Genomic DNA, 25,127 nt, shown 5'->3' with positions numbered 1-25,127 from the left:
AGCCTTTGGACTGCTGCTGGAGCCCATCCTCAGGGAACTTTTCTCTCCAGCAATAGAATAGGAGATGGATTGGATAGGATAGGATAGGATAGGATAGGATAGGATAGGATAGGATAGGATAGGATAGGATAGGATAGGATAGGGCAGGGGTCAGCAACCCGCAGCTCTGGAGCCGCATGTGGCTCTTTCATCCCTCTGCTGCAGCTCCCTGTCGCTGGCTGGCTCCACAATTGATAGGACTTTTGGTTAGGACAGGTAGAAGAAAAAGGACGCCGCGCTAGGAGGAGACTCTATGGTGGGGGAACTGGACTTCCGGTCGGCTCCAGAATTGAATGGGGGGGCTTCCAGTTAGGACTTTTGTGGCTCTTTGAGTGTTTAAGGTTGCCGACCCCTGGGATAGGGTGTAGAAGATAGGATAGGATAGGATATAGTGGATAGGATATAGGATAGGACAGTGATGGCTAACCTTTTTGCCATTGCGTGCCAAAAGCGGGGGGAGCATGGGGGGGTCATGCACGTGCGTGCCCACACCCATAATTCTATGCACCCCGCCACCCACCTCGCTCTCCCCGTTTTTGGCACGTGATGGCAGGGTGGGCCCGTTTTTCGCCTTCCCCATACTCTGGAGGCTTTCTAGGAGCCTGGGGAGGGCAAAAACAGCCTTCCCCACTCCCCCGGAGGCCGGAAACAGCCCCTTTGCCAACTTCCGGCCATTGATCATGTGACCTCAGGGACGCTGTAACACTTGTAAGTGTGAAAAAAGGGTCCTAAGATACTTTTTCCAATGCCATTGTAACTTTGAACGGTCACTAAATGAACTGTTGAAAGTCGAGGACTACCTGTATTCCAACTCGACAAGCCCATCATGGGCAGGACTGTTCTGGGCAGGACCCTTGAATGTATCATTGAATATCAAGCATGATATTTCATAATACATTCATAGGTCCTGCCCAGAAGAAATGTCAAGCGGACACGACTTATTATTTATTTTGGATCCTTTTTCTTCTCTCTCCTGGAGGTAGGATCATCCTCCTTCTCTCCCAGTTTTTTTTGTGGCTTTGTCATCTTTCAGGAATCCTCCAAGTTTAGTAGAAGGGGTCCTGCTCGTTCCTTCCGTATTCTGTAATCCACCTGGCCCTGTTCATTTAATCCCTTCATTCTTCTTTATTTTATTTTATTATATAAAATGCAAAAAAGAAAAGAAAAGTGGAAATTAAGGGAGGGAAAGGGAACGGGGAAAAGGGGGTGTGAGATACAAGGGGGAAGAGAAAAAGAAAAGAAGACTTCCAACTCTTCCTAGCACAGCACAAGATACACGCACTCCAACCTCAACTTTTTGCTTTTACACATTAACATATAACCAGCCATTTCTATAACACCCAATCTTTCTAATCAACAAAAACCAAGATCAAAGTTTCATATATATATATTTTTGCTTCTTCACAAGCACAAATTCCAGGAGCAATATCCAAATAAGAACCTATTTTCCTCTATAAATAAAGTAATCAAGTTAACCATTCCTGCTTTATCTTCCTTGCTAGGGAAAGAATGTGTACTTCTATTTGCACCGAGTAAACTTTGTGAGCTGTCACGCATTTTTATTTGCAAAATTTTATTATTTTCTTTCAAATTCTTTAGCCTTGCTGAGGAAAAAAAAAACTGAGTGGGGGAGAAAAAAACTTTTCTTTTCTTTTTCACTCTCCTCTAGCCCTGTTCATTTAAATTAACCTCATTTAAATTAGAACAATTAATCAGTGGAACGACTTGCCTCCAGAAGTTGTGAATGCTCCAACACTGGAAGTTTTTAAGAAGATGTTGGATAACCATTTGTCTGAAGTGGTGTAGGGTTTCCTGCCTGGGCAGAGGGTTGGACTAGAAGACCTCCAAGGTCCCTTCCAACTCTGTTATTCTATTCTACTCTACTCTCCTCTACTCTACTCTACTCTACTCTACTCTACTCTACTCTACTCTACTCTACTCTACTCTACTCTACTCTACTCTAACCCTTAACTTGTCCTCACCTCTCCTTCCTTAGGGACAAGGGCTACATTTCCTTTCTGAGAGAAGACAGACATAAAATAAGATTTAAGCAGTTCTGCCTTTTTACCGATTTGCCTTTTCTCCTCGCAGTGGATCTACGCTGTCTTTTATTCTGAACGTATCCAAAGTAATCCTTTATATTGGTTTGGTATCCCTTTGCAAATCTCAGCTTTTTTTAGAGCTTTTTACCTTTCCTGACAGGGTTTCCTACAGTTTCTGGAGATTTATCTTATAGGGCTTTTTTTTTTTTTTGGATGATGTGCCTCCTCTTCCATATCCCAGTCACGTTTCATTTTTTCTCTTCATTTTATTTATTTATTATTTATTTATTTTTAAAATTTTTATACCGCCCCCTCTCCCGAAGGACTCGGGGTGGTGAACAGCCAAAATTAAAAAACATACAATATAAACATTAAAATACTATAAAAACAAAATTAAATTTATATTGGCTTCCCCCAATTTAAAACCCCTTACCCATAAAATTCAACAATTAAAAGATGTTTAACCCAGCCCGGCTTGCTGAAATAAAAAAGTCTTCAGAGCCTGGCGAAAGGTCCGGAGGTCCGGGATCAGTCGTATCCCTGGGGGTAGCTCATTCCAGAGGGCGGGTGCCCCCACAGAGAAGGCTCTTCCCCAGGGGGTCGCCAGCCAACATTGCCTGACCGACGGCACCCTGAGGAGGCCCTCTCTGTGGGAGCGTATTGGCCGGTGGGACGTTACTGGTGGCAGAAGGTGGTCTCGTAAATAACCGGGCCCTAAGCCATGGAGCACTTTGAAGATGAGAACCAATACCTTGAAGCGCACCCGGAAGACCACCGGAAGCCAATGCAGCTCGCGCAGAGGAGAGGTGTAATTTTAGAGAGCACAGTATATATCCCTGCTGGACTCTAGATTTTTCCCCTTTTTCCTTCTTTTAGGAATTGATTGGGATTTAGAAATAATGAAATAACACAGTTGGAAGATCTTCTAGTCCAACCCTCTGCACAAGCAAGAAATTCTATACCACTTCAGACAAATGGTTGTCCAATCTCGTCTTAAAATTCTCCAGTGTTGGAGCATCCACAACTTCTGGAGGGAAGCTGTCCCACTGATTAATTGTTCTCGCTGTCAGGAAATTTCTCCTTAGTTCTAAGTTGCTTCTCTCCTTGATTAGTTTCCACTCATCGTTTCTTGTCCTGCCTTCAGGCACTTTGGAGAATAGATTGACCCCCCCCCCTCTTTTTTGTGGCAGCCCCTCAAATACTGGAAGATTGTTATCGTGTCTCCCGTAGTCCTTCTTTTCCTTAAGCTAGACATACACAATTCCTGCAACCATTCTTCATATGTTTTAGCCTCCCGTCCCCTAATCATCTGTTGCTCATTTGTTGCTCTTCTCTGCACTTTTTCCAGAGTCCCAACATCTTTTTTATATCGTGGCGACCAAAACTGGATGCGTGTATTCCAGATGTGGCCTTACTAAGGTTTCATAGAGCAGTACTAATACTTCACATGATCTGTGCCTCTGTTTATACAACCAAGGATTGTATTAGCTTTTTTTGACTACTGCCCAGGGGTGAAATCCAGCAGGTTCTGACAGGTTCTGGAGAACTGGTAGCGGAAATTTTGAGCAGTTTGGAGAACCGGTAGCGGAAATTTTGAGTAGTTCGGAGAACCGGCAAATACCACCTCTGGTACCGCCTCTGTCACGCCCACCAAGCCACGGCCACAGAACCAGTAGTAAAAAAATTTGGATTTCACCACTGCTGCTGCCACACACTGCTGGCTCAGGTTTAAGGGATTTGTCAGGTTTCGATGTCATCTCAAATAAATTGCACTCCCAAACAATTAATTTTTGCTGAAATATTCCATTTATTGAGTACGACAGATCTGGCCCCGACTTCGTCGTAGCCGATACTAACCCTCTGACCCCCAAACCCTTCCCTTTCCGTTCCCCAATTCTCATCTTCTCATTGGCCATCTTCCAAGTCAGTCTCCCCAGCTTCTGACCTTACCCACAGGAATGTTCCCCCCACCATCCCATCTCCTAGGGGATATTATCTACAGAGAAAATAAGTAGGTGAAAAGTCAAGCCTCGTCTTTTTATGGCAGCATCAGAATGCTGACAGGATTGTCCACTAGGACTCCGAGGTCCCTCTCACAGTTCCTATTTTTGAGCCAGGTTTCGCCTAATCTGTACTTGTACCTTTGATTTTTCCTGCCCAGGTGCAAAACCTTGCCTCAATTTGTCCTCAACTTACACCCACAATCGGTACCAGGATTTCTGTTAACTAAGCAAGGAAATCAGTTGTGCCTGATTTTACAGCCTTTTTGCCACTCTTAAGCAAATCACTGCAGTTGTTAAGTGAATCGTCTGGTCATTAAGCAAATCCAGCTTCCCCCAGTGACTTTGCTTGTTGGAAGCCAGCCAAGGGAAGTTTGCAGTGGTGATCACATGATCCTGGGAACTGTCATACATGCTGCAGCTGTTGTAAGTGCGAGGAATGGTCATCCTCAGTGACTTTTTTTCCCACTGCCATCATAACTTTGAAAGGTGGCTATGTGAATGGTTGTAAATCAAGGACTACCTGTATCATATTTTGACATATTAACCATGGACAATTCCAGAGGGCAGATCCAGGAAGGTTGGGTAGTTCCTTACAAAATCAGAATTCTGTGGAGCTAAACAGTTCAGTCACTTGCTCCTACCCAGCCATATTGTGATTTTTTTTATGGAGATTCTTATCATAGATCGATGGCGATGCTGACGAAACCAGATGAATTCTGCATCTGTTATCTTTTTCGTCTGGCTGGGATAACAGATTCGTTGTTTAAAGCAGCCAGATTGTCTGTGATAGTTTGTAGAATGGGACTGCAATTAACCACTGATTAATTTTCAGTGTTTTATGTGGGTTGTGTAATAATAATAATAATGTTGATTTGTTCCTTTTTCTTGGATTGCTTTTAGTCCAAATTATGGAGGAAATTGTACTGTTCCTTCATGATTGGTGTAATCTTTAAACCCAGTAAAATAAATTAAAATAAAATTATAAACTAAAATCAATAATAATAATAAAGAATTCCTCTTTGATGATCTTAGTAACTTTTGGTCATGATACGAGTTGTGCATATTGGCTTGATGTTTAAGTTTCTCTCTCTCTCTGACCATGTAAACTGATTAGATTTATTTTCATTTATTTATTTTCATTTATTTATTTAATTTATTTATTTTAGTTTTCACATTAGCCGATGACAAAAGTGAAGAGAAATAAATAAGAGCATCATTTGCCCCTACAGTGACCCCAATACAAGTGATCCTCGACTTATGACCCACAAATGAATCCAAAATATCTGTTGCTAAGTGAGACCTTTGTTAAGTGAATTTTGCCCCAATTTACGACCTTTCTAGCCGCCGTTGTTAAGCGAATTGTTGCACTTGTTAAATTAGTAACACAGTTATTAAGTGAAGCTGGCTTCCCCATGGACTTTGCTTGTCAGAAAGTCACAAAAGGGGATCACAGGACTCCGGGACACTGCAACCGTCATAACTATGAGTCAGTTGCCAAGCGTCTGAATTTTGATCATGTGACCTCAGGATGCTGCAACGGTCGCAAGTGTGAAAAACTGTCACACTTTTCCAGTGCTGTTGTAACTTTGAACGCTCACTAAATGAAACGTCTGTCAGCACTCCAAACTACATTCGTTCCAGTGCTGACGTGAGGAGGAGAAGAGGGGGCAGCTGGCAAGAGGACGTTTGACTTTTCACCTACTTATTTTCCCTGAAGATAATATCCCCTAGGAGATGAGATGGGAGGGGGAACATTCCTGGGAGCTGAAGTAGTAGATATGGGGAGAGTGATTTGGAAGATGGGCAATGAGACGCAGAGAATTGGGGAATGGAAAGGGAAGGTTTGGGGTCAGGAAGTCAGTGCTGGCTACGACGTAGTCGGGAACAGATTGTCGTGCTTAATAAATGAAAGATTTCATCAAAGACTATTTGTTTGGAAATGCAATTTATTTTGAGACGACACTGAAACCTGACAATGTCGTAAGTCGAGGACTTGCCTGTATTAACTTACCAACTGCAGCGATTGACTTAAACAACTGTGGCGAGAAAGGTCGTAAAATGGGGCTAAAACCCACTCAACAGCTGTCTCACTTAGCTGTATGTATTGCAAGTCCATATATACGATATGCCATGTGCTAAATAAGGTAAAGGTAAAAGTTCCCCTCGCACATACGTGCTAGTTGTTCCTGACTCTAGGGGGCAATGCTCATCTCCATTTCAAAGCCGAAGAGCCAGCGCTGTCCGAAGATGTCTCCATGGTCATGTGGCCAGCATGGCTAAACACCAAAGGTGCACGGAACGCTGTTCCCTTCCCACCAAAGGTGGTCCCTATTTTTCTACTTGCATTTTTTACCTGCTTTTGATCTGCTAGGTTGGCAGAAGCTGGGACAAGTCACGGGAGCTCACCCCGTTAACGTGGCACTAGGGTTTCGAACCGCTGAAACACCGACCTTTCGATCGACAAGCTCAGCGTCTTAGCCACTGAGCCACCGCGTCCCTATATGCGCTAAATAAATATATACAAATGACTGTCTTCCAGGTGGAACAGTTCTGGCGGTTTTACAGCCACATGGTCCGTCCTGGGGACCTGACAGGCCACAGCGACTTCCATCTTTTCAAAGAAGGGATTAAGCCGATGTGGGAGGTGAGTCTGAGGCGAGCTTTGCTTGCTTCCTGGGACTGACATTTCTGCTGTGGAAGTAAGCCGGGCTCAAACCCATTCTGTAGTCTGTCTGGATGCTCTCGCTGTTTCCCGTTGTTCATCCGTTTTTCACCCATTTTCTTTGGTGGGAAGGGGGAGCCTTTGGCCAACGATCCTGCCAAGGTTTCCACACTGCATTGGTTCAGAATGCTCTGGCCTATAAATTATTGGTTCGATTTTTCATCTACCTTTATTTACTTTATCAGGAAGTCAAGATGGCAGACATTACCTAATACTCTTTCCTCCCTCTTATTTTCCCCTCAACAACAACCGGGTGAGGTAGATTGGGCTGAGAGAGAGGGACTGGCCCAAAGTCACCCAGCCAGCTTTCATATCCAAGACGGGACTAGAACTCACCACCTCCTAGTGATTGGCTCAAAGTCACCCTGCCAGTTTTTCACGCTAAGGCGGGACTAGAATTCACCATCTCCTAGCGATTGGCCCACAGTGATCCCGTTGGCTTTTATGCCTGAGGCAGGACTGGAACTCATCACCTCCTGGTGATGGGCCTAAAATCACCCAGCTGGGATTCATACCTAAGGCAGGACTAGAACTCACCCCTCTCTGAGTGATTGACCCACAGTCACACTGCCGGTTTTTGTGCCGAAAACGGGACTAAAACTCACGGTTTCCTGGCTTCTCAGCCAGCACCTTAACCGCTGCACCAAACTGGCTCTCCATAAACTGGTGCTGTTTATAGGAACTGCCGCCCACTTTCACACGTCAAGTTTGCAAAAGAGGGAATAGACACGTCTTCTGTTGAAGAATAGAATAGAGTGAATGAGCTGGAAGGGATATTGGAAGTCGTCTAGTCCAGCCCTCTATTCAAGTAGTGACCCTATACCAGTGGTGGGTTCCTCCCGGTTCGGTCCGGTTCGGCCGAGCCAGTAGAGGTGACGATATGATGTCACCAAACCGGTTCTCCCCCCCGCCCTCCCACCCACCCCCACGTTATTCTTAACTTATTTGGTCCCACCCCCAATCTATTGCTGCCTCCTGAGTCCCAGCTGATGACTAGAGGGAAAAAAACTGTTTAAACTCTTGCCGCGGGGCTTCAAAGGGCCGCCCTACAGCTGATCAGTGTTAAAAGCAAACAAATGAGTCGGGTCGTAAGTGCGAGGACTGGTTGTAAGTGCGAGGACCTTCCAGAAATGACTCTGACCAGCTAGCCACGCTCACCTAGTCACATGACCTCCAAGCCACACCCACAAAATAAGCCACGCCCACAGAACCGGTAGTAAAAAAAAATTAGAACCCACCCCTGCCCTATTCCCGTGATGGCGAACCTGTGGCACACGTGCCAGAGGTGGCATATAGAGCCTTCTCTGTGGACACGCGCGCCATTGCCAGCTGCTTTTCTGGTTTCTAGCTGGTCTTCACGGGCGCCGGAAAACAGCTCAAAAAACGGACCAAAACAGCAAAAAAACAGGCTGCTCTCAGGCCATTTTCAGGCTGTTTTTCGAGCCGTTTTTCAGGCTGTTTTTGGCCCCAAAACGGCTTTAAAAATGGCCTAAAATGGCCAAAAACCAGGCATGCGCCTGCCAGCCAGCTGGTTTTTGGGTTTCTGGCGCTCCGGAAGGTCCGCCATCACTGCCCTATACAAATGGATGTCCAGTCTCTTCTCAAAAGCCTCCAGTGATGAAGCACCCACAATTTCTGGTGGCAAGCTGTTCCACTGGTTAGTTGTCCTCACTGTTAGGAAGTTTCTCCTTAATTCCAGGCTGCTTCTCTCCTTGATTAGTTTCCAGCCATTGTTTCTTGTCCTGCCCCCTGTCAGAAGAATTGTCTTCTTTTGTCACAGACCCCCCCCCACCCCATCAGTACAGCATCCTTGCTCTCTGCAACCTTAACCCTCAAGCCCGTGTAAGTTGACCCTTAATTTTCTCTCTCTCCCTCTTCCCAGGACGATGCCAACAAGAACGGGGGCAAGTGGATTATCCGCCTGCGAAAGGGCCTCGCATCTCGGTGCTGGGAGAACCTCATTCTGGCCATGCTGGGAGAACAATTTATGGTGGGGGAAGAAATCTGCGGGGCCGTCGTCTCCGTCCGTTTCCAGGTGAGTCACCGGGGAGTTAACGGGGGATGGCTGCCAATCTTGACCACAGGGCTGTCCTGTCCCAAAGGTGCTTTTTCAGGAGACAAGTGGACTTCCTTGTTTTTTTTTTCTGCTTCTGCTTCTCATCCAAGAAACTTCTTCGGCTCTGTGTCAGTTTTGGAAACTATATTAAGCCGGAAGCTTCCATGCTGCCGCTTTCTCATGTGCGGGAAAGTAGGAGGGGGGATTTATTTGAGGGTTTTGAATTTAGACAGAATAGCATTCTTCCTGTCGGTCAAGGTCAGGCCGATCCTGCATCTGGAGAAGGAGTGGTCGGAGTGCTGAGTCGAGAAGGGACGGACGTTGATTGGAGCATGCGATCGACTGAGGAGAGGGGGAATGGTTTTTTTTGGGGGGGTGTTGATTTACTGAAGGAAAACCCGGACCTCTCAGATTCGGGGTTTCCCAGATGTGCCAGTTTACCTGTTCTAGTAAATACCGTGTTTCCCCGAAAATAAGACCCTGTCTTATATTTTTTTGAACCCCGGAATATTTCAGGGAGGGCTTATTTTAACGCATGCGCTCAAAAGCCCGATTGGCCTTATTATCAGGGGAGGTCTTATTTTAGGGGAAACAGGGTAGAACTTTGAAAAATGCTTGCGTCACAGTCTTTACTTGGAGTTGGGGTTTTTCTGGAATGCTGACTCTCTGACTGGATGGCGGGGAATGGAAGGATTTATATTCTTTGCAGACAACTGGTCATTTGCATCCTTTAAGAGAGTTGTTGAGGCCACTTGGAGTCTCAAAGGAGCTTTTTCATGAGGCACCTGGACTTTCTTTTGTTGTTTCTCTGAAGACGTTTCGCTTCTCATCCAAGAAGCTTCTTCAGCTCTGACCGGATGGTGGGGGAATGGAAGGATTTATCTACTCCTTGCAGACAGCTGGTCATTTGCATCCTTTTTAGAGAGTCATTGAAGCACCTCGAGGTTTACCTGTGTCCTCGGGGTCACCTGAGTGGTGCAAATTTCATTTCATTTCATTTTTCATTTTATTTGATTTATATACCGCCCTACTCCTGAAGGACTCAGGGCGGTGAACAGGCACAAGATAAAATACATAGAATACAAAAATTTAAGAGCAGAAGTAAAATCGAATTAAATCAATTTAGCCCAAGACAAATTTAAAACCCCAGGTTAAGAACAAATTAAAATTTACATTAAAAAGAGAATGGGAAAGGTTAGGCCAGACCAGCCTGGTGAAATAAAAAGGTCTTGAGAGCGCGGCGGAAGGTGCGCAGATCCGGGATCCTCCATATCTCCGGGGGGAGCTCGTTCCAGATAGTAGGTGCCCCCACAGAGAAGGCTCTCCCCCTGGGGGCTGCCAGCCGACATTGTTTGGCCGACGGCACCCAGAGGAGTCCCTCTCTGTGAGAGCGTACCGGCCGGTGGGAGGCTGTTTGCGGCAGGAGGTGGTCCCGTAAATAACCAGGCCCTAAGCCATGGAGCGCTCTAAAGGTGATAACCAAAACCTTGAAGTGCACCCAGAAGACCACCGGGAGCCAGTGCAGCTCACGCAGGAGATGTGTTACATGGGAACTCCACGTCGCTCCCATAAGCACCCGCACGGCCGCACTCTGCGCCAGTTGGAGCCTCCGGGTGCTCCTCAAGGGGAGCCCCATGTAGAGAGCATTGCAGTAGTCCAGGCGGGAAGTGACGAGGGCATGAGTGACCGTGTTTAAGGAGTCAAATGGTTCCTGTTGTCTGCAATTTTTCCTCCGGAAATCCATTCCTACTCCCACACCATTCCAAGGGTCCCGAATTGTATAGCTAAAAGTCTGTAGAGATTCTCAGCCATCCAGGTCATGGTTGCCCCAAAGGCTGTCCTCTTTTCATCGTCTCCTGGCGGTTCTCCCTGCAGGAGGACATCATCTCCATATGGAACAAGACGGCCAGCGACCAGGCCACCACGGCCCGGATCAGGGACACCTTACGACGAGTCCTCAACCTTCCCCCCAACACCATCATGGAGTACAAAACGCACACGGACAGCATCAAGTACGTGCTGCGGCGAGGGGGGAGGGCTGGCGGGTTGCTGGAATGTGCTTGGTTCTGTGTCCTTACGGGCCGAAGGTTGCTTGAACCCGAAAACATAATGCGTGCATGTTCTGTTGGGGGGGGGGCTGTTTCATCAGGGCTGTGAACCCCTGAGCTCAGCAATTTGCAAGCTCTGTATCCTGAAGAGCAGAACTGTGACTGCTCCCCTCAGGAATGCACTCTGCCCCAGAGATCCTAGGACAGTGATAGCTAACCTTTTTCTCGTTGTGTGCCGAAAGCGCGCGTGCCGGCACCCTTAATGCAATGCGCGCACTGCTCCCCTGCTCCCCCGCCCCCCCACGCACGCAAACCCCCCCGATCCACCACCACCCCCGTGCATGCACGCACGACCATCCATGCCACCTCTGTGCATGCACACAGGACCCTCCCCCCCCCACCATCAGGGATGGGTTCTACTTTACTACCGGTTCACAACGGTAGTAAAGGTACCTTTACTACCAGCTCGCGCGCATGCGCAGAAGCGTTTTGTTGACGTCGGAGTGGGTGGGCGGAGCCTCCCTCCGGTTTTACTACCGGTTCTATAGAAGCGGTCCGAACCGGGGGCAACCCACCACTGCCCCCCGCTCCCCCCAGCCCCATGTGCATGCACGTGTGACATCCCCCGCCCCCTATTTTGGGCCTAACAGGCCTTCCTGCAGCTTTCTGGGCCTAAAAATGGGATGGGGGGGTACGCCCCTGCCCCCGTGCGCTATCCCTGCCCTGCTGCGCATACGCGAGTCCCCCCTGCGCATGTCTGCGCATCTCCTGCGTGTGCCCCGCCTCCCCCACGCATCCCAAAAATCAGCTGGCCAGCGGGAGGTGCACACACACTCATGCGCGGTGGAGCTGAGCTGGGCGACGGCTCGCATGCCCGCAGAGAGGGCTCTGCGTGCCAGCCGTGGCACAATTGCCATAAGTTCGCCATCACGGTCCTAGGACAACTTTTTTTGAATTCTCCTTCACTTCTTTCCGACTGACAGGCAGGGAATCGGTTATGGCCTTTCATACCATCAGGAACTTGACATTTATACAGATAGTCTCCGACTTAACGACCACGATGGAGCCCGAAATTTGTGTCGCTAAGCGAGACAGTTGTTAAATTGCCCCATCTTACGACCTTTCTTGCCACAGTCGTTTAAGTGAATCACTGCAGTTGTTAAGTCGGTAAATACGGTTGTTAAGTGAATCTGGCTTCTCCCTTGACTTGGCTTGTCAGAAGGTCGCAAAAGGGGATCACGTGACACACACACACACACACACACACCCCGAGGACACTGCAACCGTCATAAATATGAGTCGGTTGCCAAGTGTGTGAATTTTGATCACGTGACCACGGGGATGCTGCAACGGTCGTAAGTGTGAAAAACGGCCATAAGTCACTTTTCTCAGTGTCGTCGGAACTTCGAACGGTCACTAAATGAACTGTTGTAGGTCGAGGGCTATCTGCATTAAGCTATCTCTAAGCCAGCATTTCTCAGCTTCGGCACTTTTAAGATAAGCTTGGCCGCTTTAAGACTTGTGGACTTCAACTCCCAGAATTCTCCAGCCAGCTATGCTCTATGTCAGAGGTCTTCAAACATGGCAGGTTTTAGACTTGAGGACTTCAACTCCCAGAATTCTCCAGCCAGCTAGGCTCTATGTCAGAGGCCTTCAAACTTGGCAGCTTTTAGACTTGGGGACTTCAACTCCCAGAATTCTCCAGCCAGCTAGGCTCTATGTCAGAGTTCTTCAAACTTGGCAGCTTTTAGACTTGGGGACTTCAACTCCCAGAATTCTCCAGCCAGCTCTGCTCTATGTCAGAGGCCTTCAAACATGGCAGCTTTAAGACTTGTGGACTTCCAACTCCCAGAATTCTCCAGCCAGCTCTGCTCTATGTCAGAGGCCTTCAAACATGGCCGCTTTAAGACTCGTGGACTTCAACTCCCAGAATTCTCCAGCCAGCTATGCTCTATGTCAGAGGCCTTCAAACATGGCAGCTTTTAGACTTGTGGACTTCAACTCCCAGAATTCTCCAGCCAGCTATGCTCTATGTCAGAGGTCTTCAAACATGGCAGCTTTTAGACTTGTGGACTTCAACTCCCAGAATTCTCCAGCCAGCTATGCTCTATGTCAGAGGCCTTCAAACATGGCAGCTTTTAGACTTGTGGACTTCAACTCCCAGAATTCTCCAGCCAGCTAGGCTCTATGTCAGAGGTCTTCAAACATGGCAGCTTTTAGACTTGTGGACTTCAACTCCCAGAATTCTCCAGCCAGCTAGGCTCTATGTCAGAGTTCTTCAAACTTGGCAGCTTTTAGACTTGGGGACTTCAACTCCCAGAATTCTCCAGCCAGCTCTGCTCTATGTCAGAGGCCTTCAAACATGGCAGCTTTAAGACTTGTGGACTTCCAACTCCCAGAATTCTCCAGCCAGCTCTGCTCTATGTCAGAGGCCTTCAAACATGGCCGCTTTAAGACTCGTGGACTTCAACTCCCAGAATTCTCCAGCCAGCTATGCTCTATGTCAGAGGCCTTCAAACATGGCAGCTTTTAGACTTGTGGACTTCAACTCCCAGAATTCTCCAGCCAGCTAGGCTCTATGTCAGAGGCCTTCAAACATGGCAGCTTTTAGACTTGTGGACTTCAACTCCCAGAATTCTCCAGCCAGCTCTGCTCTATGTCAGAGGCCTTCAAACATGGCCGCTTTAAGACTCGTGGACTTCAACTCCCAGAATTCTCCAGCCAGCTATGCTCTATGTCAGAGGCCTTCAAACATGGCAGCTTTTAGACTCGTGGACTTCAACTCCCAGAATTCTCCAGCCAGCTCTGCTCTATGTCAGAGGCCTTCAAACATGGCCGCTTTAAGGCTTGTGGACTTCAACTCCCAGAATTCTCCAGCCAGCTCTGCTCTATGTCAGAGGCCTTCAAACATGGCAGCTTTAAGACTTGTGGACTGCAACTCCCAGAATTCTCCAGCCAGCTCTGCTTTTTTGGACATGCTGGCTGAAGAATTCTGGGAGTTGAAGTCCACAAGTCTGAAGGCGGCCAAGTTTGAAGGCCTCTGCCTTCCACAACTCGAATTTCCCATAGTCACCAGGCTGGCAACTTTTAACATTCTTCGCGTTTGGGAGGCAAAAACGGCAAGAGAAAAAAAAAAAAATACGTGGCGTGACCACCGCTCTGCATTCCTGGAGGAAATTGAAATACAAAAAACTAACGAGGATTTATAAGCCCATTAAGATTTATAAATGCTCTCAAGAAGGCACTATGTAAATTGACTTGCGCCGGCACAAATGATTTCTGAGCGTTACAAATGCTGTATATTAAATTTCCCCCCAGCTCCTTCGGTGACAAGGGCTCTTTAACCAGAACAGAGGATAGTAATATATGGAGGAGACGGCGGTATTTTAAAAGAAGGCTGTTCTGGTTTACCAGAGGAGACCATTCAAGATGACGTTTATTTTCTCGCCAAATGATAAAAGATTGCCACTTATTCAAGAGCTTGGCGTGAAAAATGTGAAAAACACATCAATGCTCTGTAAGGAAAAGAGGCCGGTCGGATCATGAGGACTGACGTTAAAAAAAAATATATTAATTGGAGTAAAAGAGACAAAACAGGACAGAAAATAAAATTCAACCCTGAGGAGAGTAAAATGGGGTAGAATCTTCTCCCTGACAGGATGCTTCCCTCACGTCCAAAAAGAATTTTCCGGTAGGATCAGATCAAAAGCCCTCAACTTACCGTAACCGGGTTACAGGTAGTCCTCGTCTTACGACCGCACAATGGAGTCCAAAAGTGACGCGGCTCAGTGGAACTTTTGTTAAGTGACTTTTGCCTCAGTTTACGACTTTTCCTGCCACCGTCGTTAAGTGAATCGTTGCGACTGTTAAGTTAGTCACACGGTGGTGAAGCGAACCTGGCTTCCCCGTTGACTTTGCTTGTCAGAAGGGTGGCAAAAGGGGATGATGGCGTGACCCCCCCCCCGGGACACTGCGACCGTCATAAATATGAACCGGTCAGCCCAGCATTTGAATTTTGATCATGTGACCACGGGGAAGGCTGCGACGGTCGTAAGCGTGAAAAACGGTCCTAAGTCATTTTTTTCATTGCCGTTATAACTTTGAATGGCCATTAAATGAATTGTTGTAAGTCGAGGACTACTTGTATTAACAGTGGCAGCAATTTGTATAACAATGGTGGCAAGTAAAGTTGTAAAACGGGTCAAAATTCACTCAACAACAGTCTGGCTTAGCAATGGAAATTTTGGGCTCAATTGTTTATGGAGATTCTCATGGTTGTCCCAAAAATGCTTTTTTTTTTTTTTCAAAAGGCAACTGGACTATATTTTTTTCTTGAAGATGTTTAGCTTCTCATCCAAGAAGCTTCTTCAGCTCCGACCGGACTCCGGGGTCGTAAATCGAGGACTACTTGTAATTATATTGATTGGTTGACTAATCATCAAGTCATTTTTGACACTTAGCAACCACATAGATAGATTTTCTCCAGGACTCTCTGTCCCTAACCTGGTCCACTATAACTGAGTCCATCTGCCTTGGGGCTGGTCATCTTCTCCTGTTTCCTTACACGGGAGGAGGAAAATGCTGGCCAAGCGTTGGTCACTGTGTTTGATTTCCACCTGGGGGTTTGGCAATCTAGCTGAACCCCCAAATTCCAGTGAGAGAAATTCCTTCCTTCCTTCCTTCCTTCCTTCTCCGTCCCTCCCTCACTTCCTAACTCACTCACTCCCTTCCTTCCATTTCCCTCCCTCCCTCTCTTCCTTTCTTCTCCGTCCCTCCGTCCCTAACTCCTTCCCTCCCTCCCTCCCTTCCTTCCTTCCCTCATCTCCCTTCCTTCCTTCCTTCCTTCTCTGTCCCTCCCTCCCGCCATCTTTTCCTTCCTAACTCACTCACTCCTTCCTTCCCCCAATCTCCCTCCCTTCCTTACTTCCTTCCTTCCTTCTCCATCCCTCCCTCCCTTCCTAACTCACTCACTCCCTTCCTTCCATTTCCCTCCCCCCCTTTCTTCCTTCCTTCCCCCATCTCCCTTCCTTCTCTGTCCCCCCTCTCTTCCTCCCTTCCTTCCTAACTCACTCACCTCTTCCTTCCTTCCATAGCCCTCCCTCCCTTCCTTCATAACTCCTTCCTCCCTCCTTCCCTTCCTAACTCCCTCCCTCCCTTCCTTCCTTCCTAACTCACTCACTTCTTCCTTCTTTCCTTCCTTCCATACCCCTCCCCCCTTCCTTCATAACTCCTTCCTCCCTCCCTCCCTTCCTTACTTACTCACTTCTTCCTTCCTTCCTTCCTTCCTTCCTTCCTTCCTTCCTTCCTTCCTTCCTTCCTTCCTTCCTTCCATACCCCTCCCTCCCTCCCTTCCTTCATAACTCCTTCCTCCCTCCTTCCCTTCCTTCCATATTCCTCCCTCCCTTCCTAACTCCTTCCCTCCCTCCCTCCCTCCCTTCTTTCTCCCATCTCCTTCCCTTCCTTCCTCTTTCCTCCCTCCCTCCCTCCTGCTTGCCTGCCTCTCTCCCTCTCCCTCCCTTCCCTTGCAATGACTCACCAGCAGAAATTAGGCACCGGTGCGGTGGAGGAAGGGGGTAGGTAGGTCCCTCTTGGTTCTCTCCATCCGCTCCACTAGACATTGTGTTCAAGGTTCCCCCAGCTAATGATGATGACACCCCCGGAGGTCACCGTACACTTAGAGCAGTTGCAATGGTGTTTTGTTTTGTTTTTTTCCCCAGACTGAGGAGGCTTCTGCAGACAAAGCAGGAATTCCGACCACATTTGGGGTTTTATGCTTTTATACCTTTTATTATTCTCTCTGCTGCAATCCGGCATCCATCCCAGATTTTGCAGCCTAGTTTATTCATGGGGGGTGGGGGGCACGTATGTGTCGTACAAAGGTATATATTATTTTAGGGAGACGTGATATCGGCAAACTTGGGGTGACAAACCAAAGGTAGGCAGATCATTGGAAGGTAGAGCTGTCAGACGCCGAACTGAATGTTCCTTTGTTTCTTCCATTTCCTGGGCTTTTTAGATCAATGGTGAAATGCACACAGGCACACAATATTTCCTGCTTTCAATGCAGCCGCAGGCTCTTTGCGCCGGAGAAACAGATTGAAAATGGAGCAGATCCCCCCCATAATACTTCATAAATAACCTAAGCATAGCTGAAGGCTTCTGGTTGTCTGAAGGGAGATTTGAGAGGGACGCTCAGAAACGGAGGGAAACTGCCTACTTAACAGGAAAGGAGATTTATTAACGGATCGGTTACTGGCAGCTCAGAACATTTAGGTGCTCGGCCACCACTCCGGTGGCACCCCACCTGTTCAAGCCTTCCCCAGCCGTGCGCTCCCCGAACGCCTACGGGTGGCTGAAACCATCCTGCCTGCATAGGATGCGCATCGCTTTCTAGCCCATCTGGAACAGCCCAGCCGACATGTGTTCGGCAAAATGCCATCAAATAAATAACCAGCGCGGAAATCAGTGCACGGAGAGGCTCATCGCCCGGAAAGCGAATTTGGCTGTGCAGCTGGCTGTGCCCGAGATATCCCCTGTCCCCCATGGCTGATTATAACTGTCAGTCTCCTTTTTCAGCCGTGTAATTCTAGCCGCTTTCAGCACGGAACCAATTTGGCCCCCAAATAAGGAAACACCGAAGGAAAAAAAAGAGCACCAGGACAAGAAGGGAGTCAATTGACTTGCTCCTTTTAGGTCTGTAGAGCCTCCGGAATTTCCTCGGAACAGTCGGCTTCAGAGAAATCCCAATTCCGCGGTTAATTCGGGAAGAAAAATTGGCTGAATGTGTAGAAAATGCTCCGTAGATCATTTTAATGGGCTCTTCAGCTGCCTGCTTTCTAATCCCCAATCCTTCCACCACGTCCTGATTTATACCTTGAATGCAGGTAGTCCTCGACGTACGACCACAGTTATGAGCCCAAAATTTCTCTTTGCTAAGCGAGAAATTTGTGAAGTGACTTTTGCCCCGTTTGACGACCTTTTCTTGCTACGGCCGTTAAGCGAATCACTGCAGTAATTTAAGTTAGTGACGCGGTTGTTAAAGGAATCTGGCTTCCCCCGTTGATGTTGCTTGTCAGAAGGTCGCAAAAGGGGATCTCGTGACCCCCGGGACTTTGCCACTGTCATAAATGTGAGTCAAGCATCTGAATGTAAATCACGTGACCATGGGGATGCTACAACGGTCGTAAGTGTGAAAAATGGTCATCGCTCACTTTTGCCAGTCCCGTCGTAATTTTGAACTGTTAAATGTACTGTTGTAATGTACCTGTATTAAGTAGAATCACCACCGTTGTTAAGTTAGTAACACGGTTGTTAAGTGAATCGGAACTTCTCCATTGACTTGGCTCGTCAGAAGCTCGCAAAAGGGGGATCGCATGCCGCGACCGTCATAAACGTGAGCGCGTGCTCCGAATTTTAACCACACGACCCTGGAGATGCTACCGTGGTCGCAAGGGTGAAAAATGGCCGTAAGTCACTTTTTTTCCCGGTACCGTTGTAACTTTGAATGGTCACTAAACAAACGGCTGTAAGTTGAGGACTACCTGTACCCGTAGCTGCTGTGTGTCTCAGGAATTCCTCACCTGTACGTCCACCCCACTCCAAGTGGCTTTCTAATCATTTCTGCTCTGCTTTGGAAGGCTAGCTCAGAGGCAAGGAATCTGCGGGACGTTCCCTGTGGCTGGCCAAACTTCCCGGGTGCTTATGGGGTTTGTAGTCCCCCTTCGACTTGCCAGTGCCCCCCCTTCCCCCAATTCCGCCTTTGCAAAATCCAAATTAAAGCAGTTATTGCAATCTTAAAAACCAATGGCCCGGCCAGGACAGATGGACACCCGCTTTGTATGGTGAGGCTTTATAATGTGTGCCAAGTCACCCAGAGATTTACAACCCAGACATTATGGTCATCTGTCTGTAAGTGGAGAGTTAGTTTTTCATTTGCCGTCCTCCCCACGCCTCCTCCTTTCCCCATCTCCCCCTCTCCTTGGCAAATTATCCCAAGTAATTTGTGTCGCTAGCTTAACCACTGCAGAGATTCACTTAACAACTGTGGCAAGGAAGGTCGTAAAACGGGGCAAAGCTCCCTGAACCACTGTCTCAGTTAGCCGCAGACATGTGGGCTCAATTGCGGTCGTACGTCGAGGACTTCCTGTACAGCAGCGGGAGCTCTGATGCTGTTGGGAAGGGAGCGTTTAGCCTGCAAGCAAGGAGACAGCCGGGAGTCTGCGACAACTCGCCATGGGACAAGAGTTACATTAATCTCAAGGAAAATGTTGAGATCGAATCATGAACGAAAAGATACAAGAGGAAGGACAGGAGGGAATGCGGATGTCAAAAATGAAAAGAGTTTTCTAAAAAATACGTTAATTCTTTAAAATAATTGAAAAACTTTTTATTTTTGTGACATTCACAGGTCACTGTGTGTCAATTCCATTTAGTTAATTTGTTGGATTTAATTGGCCGTGGCTAGTTGGCAAGTTGTGCCATTCCACTCCAGGAGACTGGAGGCTAAAACATATGAAGAACGGTTGCTGGAATTGGGTATGTCTAGTTCAGGGGTCAGCAACCTGCGGCTCCAGAGCCGCATGCGGCACTTTGGGCCCTCTGCTGTGGCTCCCTGTCAGGTGATCCCACCACTGGCTGGTCCTGCCCCTCGCCCTCCCCTCCCAGTCACTCCTCGCCTGGCCTGAGAAGGTAAGGACGATGGCGGGGGATGGAGAAGCGGCCAGGGCAGAGACAGAGAGATACAGAGAGAAGGGGAGAGAGAGAGACATAGAGAGATACAGAGAGAGCGGGAGAGAGAGACATAGAGAGATACAGAGAGAGAGCGGGAGAGAGAGAGACAGAGAGATACAGAGAGCGGGAGAGAGAGAGACATAGAGAGATACAGAGAGAGCGGGAGAGAGAGAGAGAGATACAGAGAGAGCGGGAGAGAGAGAGACATAGAGAGATACAGAGAGAGCGGGAGAGAGAGAGACATAGAGAGATACAGAGAGAGCGGGAGAGAGAGAGACCTAGAGAGATACAGAGAGAGCGGGAGAGAGAGAGACAGAGAGAGATACAGAGAGAGCGGGAGAGAGAGACATAGAGAGATACAGAGAGAGAGCGGGAGAGACAGAGACAGAGAGATACAGAGAGCGGGAGAGAGAGAGACAGAGAGATACAGAGAGAGCGGGAGAGAGAGAGAGAGAGAGATACAGAGAGAGCGGGAGAGAGAGAGACATAGAGAGATACAGAGAGAGCGGGAGAGAGAGAGACATAGAGAGATACAGAGAGAGCGGGAGAGAGAGAGACCTAGAGAGATACAGAGAGAGCGGGAGAGAGAGAGACAGAGAGAGATACAGAGAGAGCGGGAGAGAGAGACATAGAGAGATACAGAGAGAGAGCGGGAGAGACAGAGACAGAGAGATACAGAGAGCGGGAGAGAGAGACATAGAGAGATACAGAGAGAGCGGGAGAGAGAGAGAGAGAGATACAGAGAGAGCGGGAGAGAGAGAGACATAGAGAGATACAGAGAGAGCGGGAGAGAGAGAGACAGAGAGATACAGAGAGAGCGGGAGAGAGAGAGACAGAGATACAGAGAGAGAGCGGGAGAGAGAGAGACATAGAGAGATACAGAGAGAGCGGGAGAGAGAGAGACATAGAGAGATACAGAGAGAGCGGGAGAGAGAGACATAGAGAGATACAGAGAGAGAGCGGGAGAGAGAGAGACATAGAGAGATACAGAGAGAGAGCGGGAGAGAGAGAGACAGAGAGATACAGAGAGCGGGAGAGAGAGAGACATAGAGAGATACAGAGAGAGCGGGAGAGAGAGAGACATAGAGAGATACAGAGAGAGCGGGAGAGAGAGAGACATAGAGAGATACAGAGAGAGCGGGAGAGAGAGAGACAGAGAGATACAGAGAGAGCGGGAGAGAGAGAGACATAGAGAGATACAGAGAGAGCGGGAGAGAGAGAGACAGAGAGATACAGAGAGAGCGGGAGAGAGAGAGACATAGAGAGATACAGAGAGAGCGGGAGAGAGAGAGACAGAGAGATACAGAGAGAGCGGGAGAGAGAGAGACATAGATACAGAGAGAGAGCGGGAGAGAGAGAGACATAGATACAGAGAGAGAGGGAGTGGAGAGAGAGATATATCAAGAGGATTTTGTGGTTCCCGGTGTTTTTTAACAACTGGTTCTCTGCCCTAATGACCGGCTGGGTAGGCGTGGCTAGGGGGGTCATGTGACTGGTGGGAGTGAGTGACATTGAGTTGGCCACGCCCATCCAGGTTTTGTGGCTCCCGGTGTTTTCTTTTCTGTGGGAAATGGGTCCAAATGGCTCTTTTGAGCATTTCAGGTTGCAGAGCCCTGGTCTAGTTTAATGAAAAGAAAAAGTAGGGGTGACTTGATAGCACTCTTCCAGTATTTGAGAGGCTGCCAAAAAGAAGAGGGAGTCAAGCTATTCTCCAAAGCACCTGAAGGCAGGACGAGAAGCAACGGATGCAAACTATTCAAGGAGAGAAGCAACTTAGAACTAAGGAGGAATTTCCTGATAGTTAGAACAATTAATCAGTGGAACAACTTGTCTCCAGAAGTTGTGAATGCTCCAACACTGGAAGTTTTTGAGATTGGACAACCATTTGTTTGAAATGGTATAGGGCCGTGATGGTGAACCTATGGCACGTGTGCGAGAGGTGGCACGCTGAGCCCTCTCTGTGGACACACACACTGTCACCAGCTGGTTTCTGGAAAACGGCCCAGAAAATGGCCTGAAAATGGCCCAAGAAACAGCTGGAAAACAGTCCTCAAAATGGCCTGAAAATGGCCCAAAAATGGCTTGAAAACAGCTTGGAAAATGGCCCAGAAAAAAGGCCCCCAAATGACCTGAAAACAGCCCAAAAACAGCCCAAATAAGGCCTGAAAAATGGCCCAGGTAACAGCCCCAAAAATGGCCTGAAAACACCCCAAAAATGGTCTTTAAGTGGCCCCAAAACAGCCTGAAAACAGCCCCCAAATGGCCTGAAAACGGCCCGAAAAATGGCCCAGAAAAAAGGCCCCAAAATGACCTGAAAATGGCCCCAAAATTGCCTGAAAACGGCCCAAAAACAGCCCAAATAAGGTCTGAAAAATGGCCCAGGTAACAGCCCCAAAAATGGCCTGAAAACACCCCAAAAATGGTCTGTAAATGGCCCCAAAACAGCCTGAAAACGGCCCCAAAAACCCATCTGGGAAATGGCCCAAAAAACGGCCCGAAAATAGCCTGGAAAATGCCCAAAAAACAGGTATGTGTGGTCCGACCAGCTAGTCTTCGGATTTCCGGCACTCCAGCGCACATACATGCACGCACGTTCCGGTTTGGGCACTCGGTGCCGAAAAGGTTTGCCATCACTGGTATAGGGTTTCCCTGCCTGAGCAGGGGGTTGGACTAGAAGACCTCCAAGGTCCCTCCCGTAACTTTGTTACGTTCTATTCCTTCCGCAACCAGAAGAGACTGACCCAGGAGATGAAGAAAGATGACCAGGAGTGATCAGTGGAGACCATCTCCGGTGCCTCCCTCTCCCATTTGTCTAGCTTTGCTAAGCAGGCAGGCTGGATCTCATCCTCCCCCCCCCCCCCACACCTCCTTTCCTTTTCCCCATCAGCAAGAAAAATAGCCCCAGCAGCCGCCCCATTAGACCCATTCCCTGAGATTTATCGGAAAGCACTTTGGCGGTACATAGCCGGAGCGCATTTTTATGTTTATTGTGGGTGTCATTAGCAAAGCAGATTTAAAGCAAGCCGTGACTGGTAGCAATTGGCTTTTTTTTTTTTTTTCTTCTCCCCTTCCCAATCAAAAAATGGCTCTATTAACGGATTTGTGTGCAGCTTGCAAAATGATGCATTGGCCCAGGTTGTGCCAAGCCTTGGAGGGGTCAGAAAACATGGAATTTTTTTTGGGTGCGTGTGTGTCTGGTTAACAGCCTGCATGTTGCACCAGCCTAGGAAACACAAGAGGGCAGTTTATATTCAGACAGAATTGACAGTATTGGTCGGAGAGGTGATGGGCAACCAATTTTCCTTTTCCTCAGCTTTGGAAAGTTGCAGGGCTGCCACAAAGGGGGGGGGGGGGTTTCAACCTGTTCTCCAAAGCACCAGAAGGCAGGAGAAGAAGCAACGGATGGAAACTTAACCAAGGAGAGAAGCAACCTGGAACTAAGAAGGAATTTCCTGACAGTTAGAACAATTCACCAGTGGAACAGCTTGCCACCAGAAGTTGTGGGTGCTCCATCAATGGAGGCTTTTTAAGAAGAGACTGGACAAGCCCTTGTCTGGAATGATATAGGGTCTCCTGCTTGAGCAGGGGGTGGGACTAGAAGACCTTCAAGGTACCTTCCAACTATGTTACTCTTTTATTCTGTAGAATAACAGTTATTCTGAGGCTGTAGAAGGATTTCAGAGAAATCTGAAATTTCTCCATTGCTGGAGGTTTTTAAGAAGAGACTGGACAGCCATTTGTCAGGTGTTCTGTCCCCGTCTCACACACGCACACAAACAGACAGCCGGGGGTTAAATAAACTGGCAGACAACCAATTCTTTCGATAAGAGGATTGGCAGCAACCCAGTAGCTGCTTGCCAAGACTTTACTCATAAACAAAATACACACAGTTCAAAAATCGTCAAGTCCAGTCCGTAATTAAATCCAAGGCAGATAATGTTGTTTCCAAAGATGCAATGTGACTCGATAGTAGTTAGTTTTGTCCGTCACAGAGTCTGAATGGCCACCTCACCTCCTTTTATACCCTGTGGGGTGTGGTCCAGTGACTCAGCTTAATCTCTGGCACGTCTCTTCTTCTGTTGCGCGCGCTTATATCTGCGACGCTGCCGAGGCTCCAGCCAAGACTCATCTCCCTCATTACTGTCCACCTGTGGCTGCGTGGACGTGCTTGGCCCCGGCCCTATCTCTTGCCCTTCGGCGGACACCGAAGGCATTGCCAGAGAGGAGGGTCCTGGAGAGGGAGGCCTTGCCAACTCCTCTCCTTCACTCTCGGAGTCCTCTCCTGCCAATGACACAGGCTCAGGTAACGGAGCCACAACATCAGGGATGGTACAGGTAGCCCTCGACTTACAACCACAATTGAGCCCCAAATTTAAGTTGCTAAACGAGACATTTGTTAACGGAGGTTTTTGCCCCATTTTGTGACCTTCCTTGCCACGGTTGTTAAGTGAATCCCTGCAGTTGATAAGTGAGTAACCCGGTGGTTAAGTGAATCTGGCTTCCCCATGGACTTCGCTCATCAGACGGTCACCAAACACAGCAATGGTCGTAAAGAGGAACCAGTTGCCAAGCGTCTGAATTTTGATCATCTGATCACGGGGTGGGGGGGCGCTTCAAAGGTCGTAACTGTGAAAAACGGTCTTACGTCGCTTTTTTCAGGGCCGTTGTAACTTTGAACGGTCACTAAACGAACTGTTGTAAGTCGAGGACTACCTGTATAGGAGATTGGACTAGAAGACCTCTAAGGTCCCTTCCAACTTTATTCTGTAGGAAAGTGTGTGGTGGTCCTGTCCCCTGATATCACTGAGGAGGAGACTTGGGGTGGGTGTCACCCTTTGTTCTTGCATTAGGACGACGTGTGCATGTCTGTGTGGTTGTATATTTTGGGACCTCTTTTCATGCAAATGCATCTGGATTTGGCTTATACTAAAATAGCATAAAAGCAAGCATTTCATCACCCTTTGTTCACTGATATACAATTTCCACTTGTATGGCTGATTCAGACCACGAAACACTTAAACCAGGATTCCCATCGCCATACCAGAAAGGGCAGGGGGGAACACAATACAGGTATTCTTAACGACCGCAATTGAGCCCAACATTTCTGTTGCTAAGCGAGACAGCTGTTAAGTCAGTTGTCGAGCCTCCAAGTAACATGTCCCCAAAAAATAAAAAGTCCAAGGCATCCATCTTCCTTTTCAAATCCATTTATTAGGAACACATTAAATTGGCAAGGATTTGGTGCAGGGGTAGGCTGTTCGTATTTATGACGGTCGCAGTGTCCCAGGGTCACGCGATTCCCTTTTGCGACCTTCTGACAAGCAAAATCAATGGGGGGGAGGAGGGGAGCCTGATTTGCTGCCGTGATTCATTTAACAACTGCGGTAAGGCAGGCGGTAAAGTTGGGGCAAAACCCAAATTTGACCACTCACCAGTTTAAGCCCCAGAAACGTTGGGCTCAATGGTGGTCGTAAGTGGAGGACCCCC

The 25,127-nt window shown here is 48.0% G+C and overlaps 1 protein-coding gene across 12 annotated transcripts in view; it reads left to right on the top strand.

Annotated features, from left to right (window-relative positions):
• The window catches only part of EIF4E2 (eukaryotic translation initiation factor 4E family member 2), a 49,160-nt gene that overhangs the window by 16,417 nt on the left and 7,616 nt on the right, over positions 1 to 25,127 (top strand). For 8 of the 12 annotated variants that reach the window (XM_087872032.1, XM_087872034.1, XM_060684960.2 and 5 more), the window contains 3 exons: positions 6,624 to 6,728; positions 8,689 to 8,841; positions 10,738 to 10,874. In XM_087872032.1, the coding sequence (XP_087728158.1) occupies positions 6,624 to 6,728; positions 8,689 to 8,841; positions 10,738 to 10,874 (395 nt within the window). The remainder of the gene's footprint in view (positions 1 to 6,623; positions 6,729 to 8,688; positions 8,842 to 10,737; positions 10,875 to 25,127) is intronic. The other 4 variants (XM_060684952.2, XM_060684953.2, XM_087872035.1 and 1 more) reach the window with 1 other exon arrangement.

Source organism: Pantherophis guttatus, chromosome 6 (genome assembly GCF_059756535.1).
Source record: "Pantherophis guttatus breed Tessera chromosome 6, ASM5975653v1, whole genome shotgun sequence".
In the NCBI taxonomy this organism is placed as follows: Eukaryota; Metazoa; Chordata; class Lepidosauria; order Squamata; family Colubridae; genus Pantherophis; species Pantherophis guttatus.
The sequence above is the reverse complement of the archived record's forward strand: the minus strand, read 5'-3'. Positions and strand labels throughout refer to the sequence as shown.